The sequence below is a fragment of the Rhinatrema bivittatum genome, chromosome 7 (genome assembly GCF_901001135.1).
Source record: "Rhinatrema bivittatum chromosome 7, aRhiBiv1.1, whole genome shotgun sequence".
NCBI classification, from domain to species: Eukaryota; Metazoa; Chordata; class Amphibia; order Gymnophiona; family Rhinatrematidae; genus Rhinatrema; species Rhinatrema bivittatum.
In genome coordinates, this window is record NC_042621.1 from 37486612 (window position 1) to 37503529 (window position 16918).

General features: G+C 41.9%; 1 protein-coding gene across 2 annotated transcripts in view; it reads right to left on the reverse strand.

Moving 5' to 3' along the window:
- Window positions 1–11125: 11125 nt before the first annotated feature.
- Window positions 11126–16918, reverse strand: part of LOC115096091 (polycystic kidney disease protein 1-like 2) — a 32421-nt gene continuing 26628 nt past the window's right edge. For both annotated transcript variants that reach the window (XM_029610627.1, XM_029610629.1), the window contains exons 4-8: window positions 15462–15606; window positions 13989–14217; window positions 12651–12867; window positions 12110–12194; window positions 11126–11292 (exon numbers count right to left, since the gene is read on the reverse strand). In XM_029610627.1, coding sequence (XP_029466487.1) covers window positions 11246–11292; window positions 12110–12194; window positions 12651–12867; window positions 13989–14217; window positions 15462–15606 — 723 coding nt within the window. In that variant the 3' untranslated portion in view covers window positions 11126–11245. The remainder of the gene's footprint in view (window positions 11293–12109; window positions 12195–12650; window positions 12868–13988; window positions 14218–15461; window positions 15607–16918) is intronic.

A 16918-nucleotide genomic window follows, 5' to 3' on the forward strand; every position in this document is an offset into this window, starting at 1 on the left:
ACCATACTGAGAGAACTGAATACACCATGTGTCATTGATTTCAGAAATCATCCCATCCTTTGCCACAGAAACATCTTGCACCCTTCATTATATGAACTGAAATATTCACACTTCTTGCCTGATTTTCTCTTTATGTTTGTTTTGTTCTATACCTTACTTAGATGCTGTTTCTTTTGTTTTATGAGTCAATGTACCCTTATTTGACATGTGATAACTGATTGTTATAACAAAAATATTTTTATGATATACCTAGTCAATACCTGGTTAGGTACCTATTTGCAGATGCCATTATTTAGATTTTCAAATTAATTATACAGTCTGAATTAATGCAGTTTTTATTAGTCCCTACATTCCAAGTGTTTTGTAGCATTTTCCAGTCCTACTGAGTCAAATAAATGATTGCTTGATATGTTCTCCTTTACCTTTATCTATGGAGGCTAGTCTGTTCACATTCAAGGTTCAAAAGGGATTATATAATTCTTTCTCCCTTATTTCTTGTTTTTATTTTCCTGACTTTCTTCTCTTTCTGGTTTGGTAGCCTTACAAGGACATTATTTTGTATGTGGATGCAAAGCATACTGAGCACTTCAGTGCAAGTGTTTTATCCTACACACACATTTATCCGATTTTGTCTGTAATTCCAAATGTTTACTCTAATTATTCCCGACTGAAGAGAGAATTGCAACAGTCGTAGATCTCCTTCATTCTAACAAAAAACCTGTTATTATTTAGGAGAGTTGTGGGTGGATCCTTGGACCGGTGGTAGATGACCACGCCCCCAGGGGAAGTCCCGAGAGGGATCACCGGTTAGGCTCAGAGTTAGGAGACAGCACACACTAGTTCTTTTATTAGACAGTATACTGAACCACCAGAGGTGGCAGTAGTGAGCTGGAATCCCTGGAGGCTGAGCTGTAGAGAAAATGAAATATAGAGAGTAGGCAGGGTATGCAGGGTTCATGGACAGAACCTGATGGTAACACTCACACAATGTCTCATAGAAGCCCAGGAGCTGGAATGAAGTAGGGCCTCGAGGGGTGAGTACCTGGTTCCAGGGAAAGCTCTGATAGAGCGATGGTAACTCACAGATGTAGTAGGCACCGATGACTTCCAGGCAGAAGTGAATTCTGAAGAAGTCCGGGAACAAGGGCCCTCGAGGAGCGAGTACCGGTTCCAGACTGCAATCTACAGAGTAAGAGAGAATGAGGCCCCCGAGAAGTTGGAACCCCTGGTTAGTCCGAGGAGGCAGAGTAGCATAGATAGAACGAATCCTTATCCTTGCTAACTCGAGTTGTTAGCAATTCAGAGACCTTTAAATATCTGAAATGGATGATGTCATCTCAGGGGGGGCGCCCCTGAGGTTCACGCAATTCTGGTACTTGAGACGGGGCTGCGCATGCACCCCTAGGCATCAGATCAACATGGTGGATTGCAGCATCGGGCCAGTCCGGGGATGCCGGACAAAGATGGCCGAAAGACGCCATGGCAGCCAGCCTTCCATCAACCCCGGAGGGAGTCACGAATGCAGTAAGGTGGGCAGAGTGGAGACGTCGGGCAGCGACAGTCGCAACACCTCCCTACTTACTGAAGGCCAAAATATAGTTTTAGCCATTACAGGTGTCATTCCATTAGTTACAGGGATTCCTTTTTCAATTTATGGTACAAAAATACAGCACTTACAAGCCATTGTAGAAGTTATGGTTTATGAGCCAAGATGGCCGACTCATAAGACACGCAGGAGGAGCTCTCTCTCAGCGTTCCTTTGAAATTTCCTTAAATATTGCTTTAACTACTCGCTTTGTAGGATGCCACATACAAAGCGTAAAGCTAAATTGAAGAACATTTTACCTCCGAAATTCGATGACATCCAACAAAGTAGAATCGAGAGTTTTTTCGATACCAACACGAGGACGCCGGAAACGAGGGCCGCGACGAGCGAGGGTCAGGAGCTCGGCTCTACCTCAATGGCCGAATTGATCTCGTTGAGCCCGGGGGCGCCGAATACTCCCTCCCAGCCGCGGATACAAACGGAGGTTGGAATTGAAGATCTATCGCAGTCCCCGGAGGTGGGTGAGAAGGAGCTGGTGACCTCCGGTTTGGATGAGGCGAGTGAGGAAGGAGTAGACGAGGGGGATGTGAATGTCCTGGTTAGAGGAATCACATCGACACCCAGAACCCCAACGGCTCCACCGGCAATAAACATCGAAGGACCCGACTTGCCCCACATGGTGGAAGGATTAATGTCAGGTAAAACTTTTTCTTTGAATAAACCCGCGATTGTGACATTAGACACTGGTCAGCCTTAGTGTCTATTGAATCAGCGATAATAACTTTGACTCGGGCGTGTATGGAAACAAATAAGAGAGGGCAAAAAATGGAAAAAACCGTGAAGCAACAACAAGAAAAATTAGAGAAAGTACAAGAGAAGATAGTATCGATGGAGCAGATTCAGACAAATCTGATTAAATCAAGTATTGTGACTGAGCAAAAACTTGAGAATGTTGAAAACTCTCTACGTATATTAAATCTTCGGGTGGTGAATTTTCCTGAGTTAAAAAAAGTATCACCTATAGATATGTTTAAGAATTATATGAAAGAGTGTCTTAAGATGCCACAAGAGATTTTTCCTGTGATAACAAAAGCTTATTTTACATCAAGGAAAATTGGACTACAAAAGAGCCCAGGAAATCAAGAACAAGCTACAATGAATATAACTCAGCTATTGGAGATATCAGTTCAAGATCAGATTACTACACGAGGAACGTTGTTGATATCATTTGCTTTGGAATATGACAGAAATTTAGTACTGAAAAATGTCTTTAGGAATAGATTAGCCTGCTTCCATGGCCAACAGGTCTGGATTTACCCAGACATTGTACGTACTACACAAGAACGTAGGAAAAAATTTATAATGATGAGAGCAGAGGTCATGGAAAGAGGGGCTAGCATGATACTCAGATATCCCTCCAGATGTGTGATAAAATATAATAATGAAAAATATATTTTTCTTGAACCAGAACAATTAAGGGGATTTTTGGATGGGAAACCTAGTGGGGTATAATGGGCGGTAATAATGTTGGTACTGTCTTATGAGTGGTAATACTTGTAATTGTATTGTAAATGAGCTCCTATTTTCCTGTAATAGTTCTTGGCTCTCACATTTCCTTGAACTTGAGATCTTGATTTTTGAATATTCCAGTTTGGTTTGCCTTGTATGTGTTGAAAAACAGAAATGATGTATGATCTCTTATTTCCTTTTATTGTGATATTGTGTTATATCTGAAAATGCAAAATTAAAAATTAAAAAAAAAAAAAAAAAGAAGTTATGGTTTATGAGTATGAGTATACTTTAACTATACTATTAATGAATTATCACAGCCATATGCAGAACCAAATGATTGTTTTATTGTAAAAGGACAAGGTTGTGTTTCCGTTGATAATTTTGAATTAGTAATGGATTTGGTCTACTTGATGGGAACAACTGGTAAACTGGCTCACATTCTTAGGAGAAATTGCAGGGGTTTTCTTGTGGTTTGCTCTGGTTCATCTTATAGGTGTGATAGCAGTGTGAATGTGTTTGCCTACCTGTTTATTGTTTTTTGGGCCTAAACAATGTCTCCTATCACCTTGAATACAGACAACATTCAGAGGTCAAGTATGACACAGAACCTCTATGCTTCCCTTAATATAGCAGCTTCCCTGGAAAGGGACCTCCTCAGGTTGAGTCATGTTGACAATGACAGGTAAGATCAGAGTATGTCCTCTGACAACCTAAGCATGTCCCTGAGTGTGATGATTGTCCACAATCATCAAGAGGGAAATGAAGATTTAGGTTAATTAATGCTTTAAGAAAAATGCCTCATGTTGACTAGTAATTGGAATAACAAGGCCTAGAAGAGGGAAAAAAATGTAATTGTCAGCCCAAGGCTGGGAATGGCGTGAGAGTGCAGAAATGAATGTGAGATAAGGAAGGTACAAGAAACAAAGTACTGAGAAGCAGAATGTATGATGTCTGAGAGGCACATGAAGGAAAAGTACCAGCAAATGTAGGGGATGAGCGAGGGGAGGGGTAGAAGATTATGAGAGCCATGTTTAACAGTATATAAAAGGGTAATGCAAATTTACAACGAAGAGCAAACAGCATAGCACAAGAAGCAGTATATTCTGTAATCGTCTCTGTTTACTCCCTGAAGGAAACACAATCTCGTTCCTTCGGTTTCCACTATCTTGATTTTTGTATGCATGCATGAAATAAACAGATACTGCCAATTCTTATAAGATCTCTAAGCTACTTAATAAAAGATATTCTTTTAAAACTGAAAGTCTATTTCATTACTGGTAACTCTGGGGAGGAGAAGGCGGGGAAAGTTTCAAGGTATTTTAACATTTTTAGTAGTAGAGGATGGTTGAAACAAGCCACTGTTAGGCAGATAGTGAACTCCCTGAAAGCTCAGGTAATGATTCTTTGAACTCCCTGAGTGACGCAGCCCTCAGGTAATGAACACCCCTTAGCCGTCTCTTCTCCAAGCTGAACAGCCCTAACCTCTTTAGTCCTTCGTCATAGGGGAGCTGTTCCATCCCCTTTATCATTTTGGTCGCCCTTCTCTGAACCTTCTCTATCACAACTATATCTTTCTTGAGATGCGGCGAACAGAATTGTACACAATATTCAAGGTGCAGTCTCACCATGGAGCAATACAGAGGCATTATGACATTTTCCGTTTTATTCACCAATCCCTTCCTAATAATTCCTAATTTTTGTTTGGTACTGAATTGGTAATTATACTCATGATGAGTACACCCCTTCCCCCATGTTCCTGCTTGCCAAGGCTTAAATTGAAGCACAGGGCTGCTCGGTATTGGGCCTTCCTGTTGTCACCGGAGGAAGCATTTCAAAGGTTACTTTGTTACCTCTGAATTAAGAGGAAATGACAGCAGGCTATATATGTTTATAACACTTCAGGACTGTAGTTCTTTGCACCATGGGGAGCAGTAAAGACTATTTCCTTTAACACTACTGCTCAATTTTTCTTCAGATACATTGTCCCATTTATTTTCCCTGGATAAATACCACCAGAACTGATTTACTTCTAAGAGGAGATGAATGTTGCGATGCTGTTCACAGGGGGCTGTGTAGGGCGCCCTGAGGGGCAGTGCCTGCCTAAGTCTCCAAGTATCTCGTCTTGTCCAAATCTCCAAGTATCCTCGTCTTGACCAAGTTTCCAAGTGTCCACGTCTTATTTCAGTGCCATCGCCTGTCCTTGTCCTCTGTCCGTCCTGTCGCATCTGCTGTTTCCAGGCGGCAGGTCTGAAAGGGCTATTGAGTGGCCGGAGGGCTACCCCAGAGACCAGCATTGTGTTGTTGGGTCTCTTCCGGTGCGTTTGGGTTCAGCAGAGGTCAGGGCTCCTGGTCTTCAGTCTGTCCACCTGTGCTTGGACATGTCTTGCCTGCCTCGGTACTTCCTCGGAGCTCCTCTGCAGTCAATCCGTGATCCAAGGGCACACTAACCTCCCCAGAATTGGGACCACTCCCTAGCGCTCCCACAACAATGAAGGTCCTTATTTGATTTCCAGTTGGACAATGATCCCTTTTATCATGTTTTAAGAACCTTTTTCCCTGGTTTAGGAGTTTTTGAATTTGAAAGTATTTTAAAAAATCTTTCTGCCTCTGTGGAAGTCATGATGAATGAGACCATGAAGATTATGGGACTAATGCAACAAGAGATAGTCTCTTAAAGAAATAGTTTTAGATAATCATATGGCATTGGATATGTTACTTGCTGACAAAGGAGGGGTTTGCCAATTCATTAATTCTCCTTGCTGTTCTTATATCAATAATGCACGCCATAGGGATGTGAATCGTGTCCTCGATCGTCTTAACGATCGATTTCGGCTGGGAGGGGGAGGGAATCGTATTGTTGCCGTTTGGGGGGGTAAAATATCGTGAAAAATCGTTAAAAATCATGAAAAATCGAAAAATCGAAAAACCGGCACATTAAAACCCCTAAAACCCACCCCCGACCCTTTAAATTAAATCCCCCACCCTCCCGAACCCCCCCCCAAATAACTTAAATAACCTGCGGGTCCAGCGGCGGTCCGGAACGGCAGCGGTCCGGAACGGGCTCCTGCTCCTGAATCTTGTCGTCTTCAGCCGGCGCCATTTTCCAAAATGGCGCCGAAAAATGGCGGCGGCCATAGACGAAAAAGATTGGACGGCAGGAGGTCCTTCCGGACCCCCGCTGGACTTTTGGCAAGTCTCGTGGGGGTCAGGAGGCCCCCCACAAGCTGGCCAAAAGTTCCTGGAGGTCCAGCGGGGGTCAGGGAGCGATTTCCCGCCGCGAATCGTTTTCGTACGGAAAATGGCGCCGGCAGGAGATCGACTGCAGGAGGTCGTTCAGCGAGGCGCCGGAACCCTCGCTGAACGACCTCCTGCAGTCGATCTCCTGCCGGCGCCATTTTCTGTACGGAAAATGGCGCCGGCCATACGCGTATGGCCGGCGCCATTTTCCGTACGAAAACGATTCGCGGCGGGAAATCGCTCCCTGACCCCCGCTGGACCTCCAGGAACTTTTGGCCAGCTTGTGGGGGGCCTCCTGACCCCCACGAGACTTGCCAAAAGTCCAGCGGGGGTCCGGAAGGACCTCCTGCCGTCCAATCTTTTTCGTCTATGGCCGCAGCCATTTTTCGGCGCCATTTTGGAAAATGGCGCCGGCTGAAGACGACAAGATTCAGGAGCAGGAGCCCGTTCCGGACCACTGCCGTTCCGGACCGCCGCTGGACCCGCAGGTTATTTAAGTTATTTGGGGGGGGTTCGGGAGGGTGGGGGATTTAATTTAAAGGGTCGGGGGTGGGTTTTAGGGGGTTTTAGTGTGCCGGCTCACGATTCTAACGATTTATAACGATAAATCGTTAGAATCTGTATTGTATTGTGTTCCATAACGGTTTAAGACGATATTAAAATTATCGGACGATAATTTTAATCGTCCTAAAACGATTCACATCCCTATACACTGCTATCATGCATCACCCACTTCAGTAACACAGAAAACCCCTCCTGGGATATCATGGTTTTGGGGAATATACTAGGGATTTGGGGGTCAAAGGTTACCAATGATGCTTATTACCGTAATAGTATTTCTTCTTATATTGTGTGCATCAGATCAATGTATCTTGAAACTATGTAAAAGAAGAATTCCTAAGATAATGTTCTTAGCGACACTTGCAGTACCTCAGAATATCTCCCCAGTTGAAGAAGTTAGTAAGTTATGTGCTATGAGTGATTGTATATTAGAAGTCCCTTAGCTTAAGCTTTCCCTCTGTTCCTGGGCTACAAGTGGACAATACTGATAATTTAAAGTTGCAAATGAGGCCCAAGAAACAGAAAGAATTGTTTCTTACAAGATGAGGATAGACAAATGTTTCATTGCTTCCCTTGTGATTAAAAAGGTAATCTCCCTCAGGATTTTTTCAAGGAAATGAGCTTTCACAGAGTAGTTAGAAATGCAGATGCCTTCACCCTTTCATCTTCAAACAAAAAGTGCTTATCTCAACATTTCATCTTGTAAAATAAATATATTTAAGTATGGCACATCCTATGTGTAGACAAGTCAGTCCTGCAATTTCAGCAGCTGGTTTCTTTATGTGCAAGAAAGAGAAATAAAAGCTTTTAATTGGCGAGGAACATCAAGTGTCTGTTGGTTTCTGTGTCCTTGGTATAACTTTTACATTTCAAATTATAAAAAGCCCTGCACACAAAGCAGGTCACACTCTGGACCTTATTTTCATCAATCAGTGCATCTCGCTCCCAACTACAATCTCTTGTTCACCTGTGCCTTGGAAGGATCATCAAATCATCAACACGACCCTCAAGATATCAAAACACCCTCCTCTTTCGTTTCCAAAAACCACTATTCAATACAGGAAACCTTGTTCTACAGACCTTCTCATCAACCAGCTCTCTAATGAATTATCTCAACTCGATCTTTCCAATGCAACTACCGCCACCACCTCATGGTGCAACATTACCAAAAAGATTGCTGACCTAACCTGCCCTTCCATTACAAAAGTAGTACAACCCTCGCCAGACAACAGGAAACCCTGGTTCACCCCAGAACTGAAGCTGCTTAAACAAGAGCTAAGAAATAAAAAACACACATGGAGGAAAAACCCATCTCCCACAACATTAGCTATTTATAAAACCTCCCTCAATGCCTACAGGATCACCATACTTAGAACAAAGAGAGATTTCTTCTCGAAAAAAATACATCATTTCATTTTTTATTCGAAAGCACTATTCTCCTACGTTTCAGCCCTCACTAAACCATCCCCTCCTACTATCCCTGATGATCAAGCGCTCAACAAAGCCTCTGAACTAGCTGATTATTTCAAGGAAAAAATTGATAAATTGATTGGCCCCTTTGCATCATCTAGTTCATCTCCCCCACTTCCGCTCTCTACCCCACCTCAATTAAATACGACTCTGGAATCTTTCGAGACCACATCAGCTCTTGAGATAGAAAACATTCTCAAGAAAATGAAACCATCCTCTCATCCATTAGACACAATTCCAACTAACCTCCTCATCGCAATAAGGAACACCATATCAAAGCCAATTGCAGACACCATTAATTGTTCTCTTTCCCAAGGTCTAGTTCCTGACCAACTTAAACTAGCTATTCTCAAACCTTTACTAAAAAAACCGAATCTACCGACCACAGATCCAGCCAACTTCCGCCCAATAGCCAATTTGCCAATGATCACCAAACTTATGGAAAAGATAGTCAATAAACAGCTATCCGAGTATCTGGAAGAAAACTATATTCTTGCACCATCCCAATACGGCTTTCGTAAATCATTAAGTACGGAATCCCTACTTATCTCTCTTACCGACACTATTCTAGCTAACATGGACAAAAAACAACCACATCTCTTGATACTTTTAGATCTCTCTGCGGCCTTTGACACTGTCAACCACTCATCTCTATTAACAGGTCTGGCAGACATAGGCATTAAGGGTACAGTTCTCAGCTGGTTCAAGTCCTTCCTGGCAAATAGACAATTTAAGGTAAAGATAAACAACAAAGAATCTCATCCGGTCCCATCCAACCAGGGGGTCCCTCAAGGTTCCTCACTCTCCCCAACCCTTTTCAACATTTACCTCTTACCTCTCTGTCGATTACTTTCTAAACTAAATCTAACCCACTACCTCTATGCGGATGACATCCAAATACTCATCCCAATCACAGAATCTCTACACAAAACCCTGATTCATTGGAACAATTGCTTGCAACAGATCAATCATCTTCTTGCTAGCCTTAACCTTATTCTTAACAACAACAAAACCGAGATCCTAATCATCAATCAGGACATCAACAACAAGTTGCTAAACCCAGCTAACCCACTCACTGCAACCATTCCTTTATTAAATCACTCACCACATGTACGAGACCTAGGAGTCATTCTAGACGATCAGCTTAACCTTAAAAAATTTATAAGCACCACCACTAAAGACTGTTTCTACAAGCTACAAGTCCTGAGAAAGCTGAAACCTCTTCTTCATTTCAATGATTTCCGGTTGGTTCTTCAAGCCATTATACTATCAAAAACCGACTATTGCAATTCGCTCCTCTTCGGCCTCCCAATCTCATCCATCAAACCCCTCCAAATGTTACAAAACTCTGCAGCTAGAATCCTTACAAATACGAATAAAAGAGATCACATCACCCCCCATTCTCAAACTCCTCCATTGGCTTCCAATTAAGCAAAGGATTATTTATAAAGTGCACACAGTAATTCATAAATCAATTCACAATATCTCCCCACTTCACCTAAGCACCCAACTACGTCCTCACTCTTCAGCTAGACCCATCAGAGGAGCATATAAAGGCACACTCCATGTACCCTCAACAAAATCTTCGCTTCAGAAACGTGCCATATCTACTGCTGGCCCCAGTCAATGGAATGCGCTCCCGCCAGATATCCGGCTAGAGATCTGCCATTCCACATTCAAAAAGAAACTTAAAACCTGGCTCTTTAAACAAGCTTTTGCAGGACCATAAGCACTTTTTTCCCCTACAGCCAGTAAGAGTTCCTCACCATCGCATTCCCCAGGCTCTATACTTCTTCTTGACTCTTTATCCAATCTCTTGCTGCAGGACTCATGTGACATTTACTGTTTTGCTTTTATGTTTTTGTTTTTTTTACTGCTCAATGAGACTTGTTAGCCAATATGTTTTCATCACAATGTTAATTTTGATCTAGTTTACCCTGTTCCAAGTTCCATAACCTTGTTCTATGTAATGCCTCTAGGCAAAAATTTATGTTCTGTTTCAATGTAAACCGATGTGATCTGTATTTCAAACAGGAACACCGGTATAAAAAAAATCTAAAAATAAATAAATAATATCATTGTGTCTTTAAATAGATAAAAAGAGTTGTCTGAAGTTGATGTATTTTTTCAACTTTTGCTATATATCTAACTATACAAAGCAGACTCATAAAAAGATAAATCAACAAATCTGAATGGCTGGATAGCTGGATAAGCCTGGCTGGCTGATGACTCTTGATCCTGTCAGAGAGATGAGTTAGGCAGCATAGGAAATAGACAATGAATTGATTGTAAGCATGGATAGAGAAGGCTTGAATTATCAAAACTCTTTTTCCTATTCTGCATTTATGGACAAAGTCAATTAGTGGTGAACAGAGTTGGGGCCTGGCCCAGTGGCTCAGTGCTATGCATTGCTACATAGAGGAACTGAGGTTAATTCATGGCTCAGGCCTTCTTGTTCCCTAAGCTGGGGATACTGCAAAGGCAGCATTCCCAGCCCTTTGAGGGAAGGGAGGACCAGACATCAAGTAACGGCTGGATATGGGGGTCCATGTTTGCAGGGCACTGGAAAGAGCCCCTAGTCAAGAACTGACACCACAATGACTGTGCAGTGTGGCCTGGGAGGAAAAGCTCCCCAGGTAGTTGTAAAGGAAAGCTCATCTGGATCCCAGCCCTGGTTCTGATTCAACTGGAAACCAAAAGGAATAGAAGGAAATTGCCACACCCCTCAAAAAAAAAAGCTGAAAGACAGAGCTGGATATTTGGATAATGATTACTTCTCATGAGTGAAATAGTTTTCTTGGTTGTACACTCTATTAAATGTCACAATGAAAACTTTAGAGGTGATTGATGGAGATTCCTTTTTCTTTCCAAATGTTCTGTGAGATCATAAGAAAGACTGATTACTTCATTATCTGTTGGTTAAAGTCTTGATTCGTTGATGTGCTGCTCTCTTAGTACTGCCAAATCTGAAACAATTAAAGAGTTGAATTGCTATTGTCTGCTATGTTAGGAGAGCAACCTCTCTATTCACAATAAAAGGGGAAGGAGAGGAGAGAGAATTATTTCTCGAGGAGATCTGCAGTAAGAAAGGGGTCAGGGATGAAGCTGGGGAATCATTACATCATTACTCATTACATCATTACTGGAGTAGTGATGGAGAAGCTTTGTTAATAATGAAAACAAGGCTTAGGGCAGCATTGCTACTACAGACATGGAATTCTTTGCTGCTCGTGGTGCTGTTTATTAATGAACGAATAATGCAAACATGTGGTAGGACTTTCATTTCTGAGACCACATAGGTCTCTTTTTTCAGATGTGAATGCAAGACTGAAGGGATGAAGCAAATCTATCTTGAAAGGGTGCCAGAGAATGGAAATTCTCACTATAAAGGTCTTCTAGAGATGTTACTAGATGATTGAATTAGCTTCAACCACTGGAAATGCTATAAACAGTAGAGAAAGGGGAAGGTGTTAAAAATTAATACATCCCCAGAGTTATGAGGAAATGATCTTGAAGGCTATCCTCTACAGTGTTATACGACCAGCTCTCAAGATCTATTGCAGTCACATCTGAAGAACAAAAGAAGCTATGTGGTTTCAGAAGCCAGTGAAAGGTATCACGACGTGAAGACTTTTTTTTTTCCTCAGGACTCTATGGTATCTCGAGCTCTGACCAGCTTGAGGGAGCCGAGGTTCATTTCTGATCAGGGCAGGGTTACTGTTCTGACAGTTTTTGCTTGAATATGAAAGGAAGAGCATTTGCAAAGGTTCAGTCCACACTAACCTGCCAACATTGGCTCAATCTCCAGTTCCTCTTCTTCATCTACTTTTTTCAGTACTAAAGCAAAAAAGATGGCAAATCCCATAACCTGATGATAAAAAAAAAGAGAGAGTGAGGGAATCAGAGATACGGAAAGATGGTAAGTGAGAAAATGTAGCAGCAGAGAAAGACAGAAATAAACTTGCAAATTGCTATTGTAGTCCTCGTGTTTAATATTCTGTCAATTTTTATTTGTTATTTGGATTTAATTCAGGCCTTTTCATTGGTAGCTCAAGGTGGGTTATATTATGATACAGTAGGCATTTCTCCATTCTCATAGAGCATTTTTCCCATAGACACAGCATGGATGTATGTGAGGAATGACGTGCGTTGACTTTAACTGATTTGAAGGAGACAGAAGTACAAAACTGTCAGGGCATTTATGTACTGGTATTTAAATTTGAATCCTTAGTTTTTTGTTATGCTTCCTTCCCTGGAAAACATTCTGCAGGATGATGCAATGGAAGTGAAGGTATCCCCCAGAACCCGCTCCTCGCGTTCCTACCTTGAGTGGCTGCAGGATGAAAATGCTCTGCAAGAGGGAAAGCGTCATGGAGATAATCCAGCGAATGGAGCTCTGACGTCCATACATGAAGCCATACAACATGGTGAAATAGACTGAAATGCCACTAATGGACAAGAGCAGAAACCAGCCAATGAAGATAAACCACCAGGGCAGGAACTTCTGCACTTTCACTTTCTGCTTGGGCACAGAGCTAGAGCTAGAACGGGAGCAGAGAAACCAGAGCAGAGAATTAATATGATCCAACTGCAGGAGAAAGTCAGTTCGGTTTTATGTACTGTGTTCTCCCTCTTGCAATTATAAAGGAAAGATAAGAACACCACAAACAAAAAGGAACAGACCTGGTGGGGTTTGAGATACTCTTGTGTGCGCGCTGCTCACGGTGCTGATCTGGCAGGCCTCTGATATCTGTGTGTGTGTACACAGCATAAGGTGCTGACCTGGCAGAGGCTTTCATACCTGTGTCTGTACTGCACAGAGCGCTGCTCATGGTACTGACCTGGTGGAGCTCTCATAACCGTGGGCACTGCACATGGTGCTGATCTGGCCTGGGCTCTGGTACCCACACATATGAAGTACAAAGTTGCACTGTGGCCCTGACTGTATAGCCTTTACAATTTGTAGAAACCAAAGACAGAGTGGTGGAACTATTTTAGTTGCAAGTGAACCCGACCACCTTCTTGTTAGAATTGCTAGAGGAAGGGCTGCCCTGGGAGGACGTGCATAATAAGGGTGTGATATAAAGAATGCCAGCATTGGTGAGATATTACATATTCATGATGACATGGAATGCACTTCACGTGTGTGCTGAAATGGGACATTAAAATGTCTGATACAAGACTTTATTACACACATTTACATGGCAAAGTCTACCTGGCATGGGTCTGAGAGCATTACATACAATTGCGAAAGGTATTTATTTGGGTAAAGTGGCCTGACTGGTAACCACTCTCCTCAAATGCACTTAAGAGATATGTGGTTTCCATAGCATGTGTGCTCTTATGCAGGCTAAAGAGATGTTTTCTTGTGGGGATATTTAGGTCAGGACAGGAAAACAGTGTGCGACCATTCATTTTCCCAATTTTCAGATGTGTTATTTTGCCCTTCCTCTGTCATCTGCATGAACAACATATGGCTGATTTTAACACATAAACTCTGCACATGCTCCCTTCACATGGAAACCATGTGAGAACTGTTGCTTGAAACATCTGATTAATATGTTACAACTGTCCATGTAATTTGCAAACTATGCATGTTGTTGAAATGTTGCTCCCTTTGCTGCATGGTACGGGACCACATACCAACACTGGAGGAAGATACCTCTGTGTAGACACGTGGAGCAGGGGGATGGTTTTTTCCAGTGTGTGTATCAGTGTCTGTAGCTGTATCAAGGCTTGGTCATATTCGGCCACATTAGGAAATCCCTCTGGCCCCAGCTGGTGGATGTCTTTTGACACCTGCTGCAGCTTTTGGTAGATGTAGTGTCCACAGTACAAACGATGCAGGTTCTCTAGTGAGGTTTTTTCAGAAGCCAATGTTACTTGTAACTCTGAAGAAAAGATGAGTGGATTGCAACAGAATGAGAAAGCTATATGCAGTCACATGTGAGCACATCAAACAAACTAAGTGTTCACTCATGCAGAGTCCCATGCACATCACAGTCCAATAGTACTATGCAACCTCAATAACACAGAGTCACATACAACAAATTCCCAGAGTTATATACTACTGCAGAATTTGACACTAACACACAACTGCTTTGTTTAGGGGTTTTTTGGGGTTTGTTTTTTTTTACATATTAAGGAAATTATGACCTTGACAAATATATAAATTGATCACTAGCATTTGCATATACAATGTACAACCACACAGTGACAAACTTGATTCTTATCAACATATATTCTTATCAACATATATTCTTATCAACATGGAATGCGCTCCCACCGGACCTACGACTAGAACCATGTCCTTCGGCTTTCAAAAAAAAACTAAAAACTTGGCTCTTTATCCAAGCTTTCCCTGACCCTTAACTTTACTTGGACTGCCCGCGGACTTCCCCTGGACTTACTTCTCTGCCTTATTTTTTATGATAATCTTTCAATGCATGTTAATCAATATTCAAGGGTTGCAGGCTCCCCGCAGTCTACCTTAATCTAAATTCAACAATATTTTCTCTCTCATGTTCGGGTTTCTTATGTTACCTCTCATGCGCTATTATATTGCTCTTCTGTCTTCACTCACCTAGTGTCTTTCCTCATCCTATAGCTCTATGGAGGTAACTATTTCCCGCACTCTATACCCGTTTTATTTTTTGATTGCATATATCCTCCCTTTAATTCACTGTTCGCGGTCTTCTAGACCGTTTCATATTATAGATTACTTTAGTTTCAGTTCCTTGTTCTAGTTCTTGTATTCTCTTGTTTTATGTACTGCCTATTGGGTGAATTTGCAGTTTTATGTAAACCGGAGTGATTTGTATCGCCTACAGGAACCTCAGTATATAAAAATAAAAAATAAATAAATAAATACATAAATATAATCATACAATAGCACACACCAACATAAAACCACACAGCAGTAAACTAGAAAGTAAAATGGAAAGAAGACAAAAGCAGGAGAAGCAGTGGTTGATGCAAAAGAAGTTAAAGGGGAAATGATCAGAAGAATATGTGAAATAATGGAGAAAGATGATAAAAAATATATGGAAAATGAGGGATGATGGTGATAAGAGAAGTAATCAAAATTCAGAATGTCATGGGGAAAACAGTCCTGGATTCTGTATGTAACACTAACTATCTGTGTCTCCGTGGTTGTGAACCATCTGCGTCACCAACTGCAAGAAGCTGTTTACGCTGTTCGCAGACTCCAGCCAGTCTTCCATGTCTGGAAATTTATTCATTTCAGCTTTGCTCAGAGAGTGCACCATCCCCTCCAAGTTCTATGGATGATGAAAAATGGGAAAGAAAGAAAAGAGAATGTATCAGACTAAATACAATGAAAACTGTTATGATCTTGTGAAGTTCACGTGGAATGACGATATATAAAACATTTAAATAAATAAATAAATAAATAAATAAATAGATAGATAGATAGATAATGTTAAGTTCACATACTATGGTGAATTGACATCAATATGGGATCTTTTCTATGTTCAGCCGAACAACTTCATGGACAGACAACTTATCAATGGATATGGAGGGTTTTACAGTGACATTGATAGTTGCAGTGGTACATTATAGGGATAGTACTTGGTTTTTTGCACAAGCTTTCCCAGGAATCTAAAAGCCGGAAGAAAACAATATCAGCCTGGCCTCTGACCCAACTCACCTTATGTACATTGTTTACTGTATTTTGTATATTTAGTTACCTCTATTTAGCTATTTATGCTTAATCTCTGTATCCTTTGCCAAGTTCCGCTGCCCCCCCCCCCATATTATCTGTTATCTTGTTATCTTGTTGCAATGTAAACTGCCCACTGAGGCGTCAGTTTGAGTTCCTTGTAAACCGGTGTGATATGTATATTATACAGGAACATCGGTATATAAAAACTAAAAATAAATAAATAAATAAATAAATAGTAATGGATATGATGCACAAAGATATACTCCTTTGGTTGCTTTAATTACCTTCAGTCATCAGCCAAAGGTTTGTTTCAAAGAGCACAGGATACTCACTCACCAGAATACTGCATAATGCAAAATATATCAGGTGAGGTCTTCACTCGTGCAATTAGTTTTTAAAAAAATGTTTACATTTTAGTCATGTGGAGTGATATCAAGGACAAACATTTATAATGTCTTTTCCTGTCTCTGCCCTTGAGGAGGGACAATGTATCTGTCACTTTATCAACAAAATACTGTTACAGCTGTTATGATCAGGAGGTTCGTGAACCCTTGGACTGACGGGAGGTTGAATTACCTTAGGAGATGGTTCGTTAGGTTCCCTGTAGGGTGGCGAGGCGGAACAGGAGATGGGACTGGCTGATCCTTCTATGCTGAAGACTGAGATGGCCATTGAGAGGACGAAGAGATGAGACGTCGGGGTAGAGCCAACTGAATCTTCGCGACTGGAAGCCCGTGGCCCCCCCAGGAGGAGCCCGTAGGGTCCCGGGCCGCTGGGACTTAGGTGGACCTTTGAGAGGTCGAGGAGTTGTGAGGTCGATGCAAGGGCCAACTGGATCTTCACCACTGGAAGCCCGTGGCTCCCCCAGGAGGAGCCCGTAGGAGTCCGGATCGCTGGGACTTAGGGCC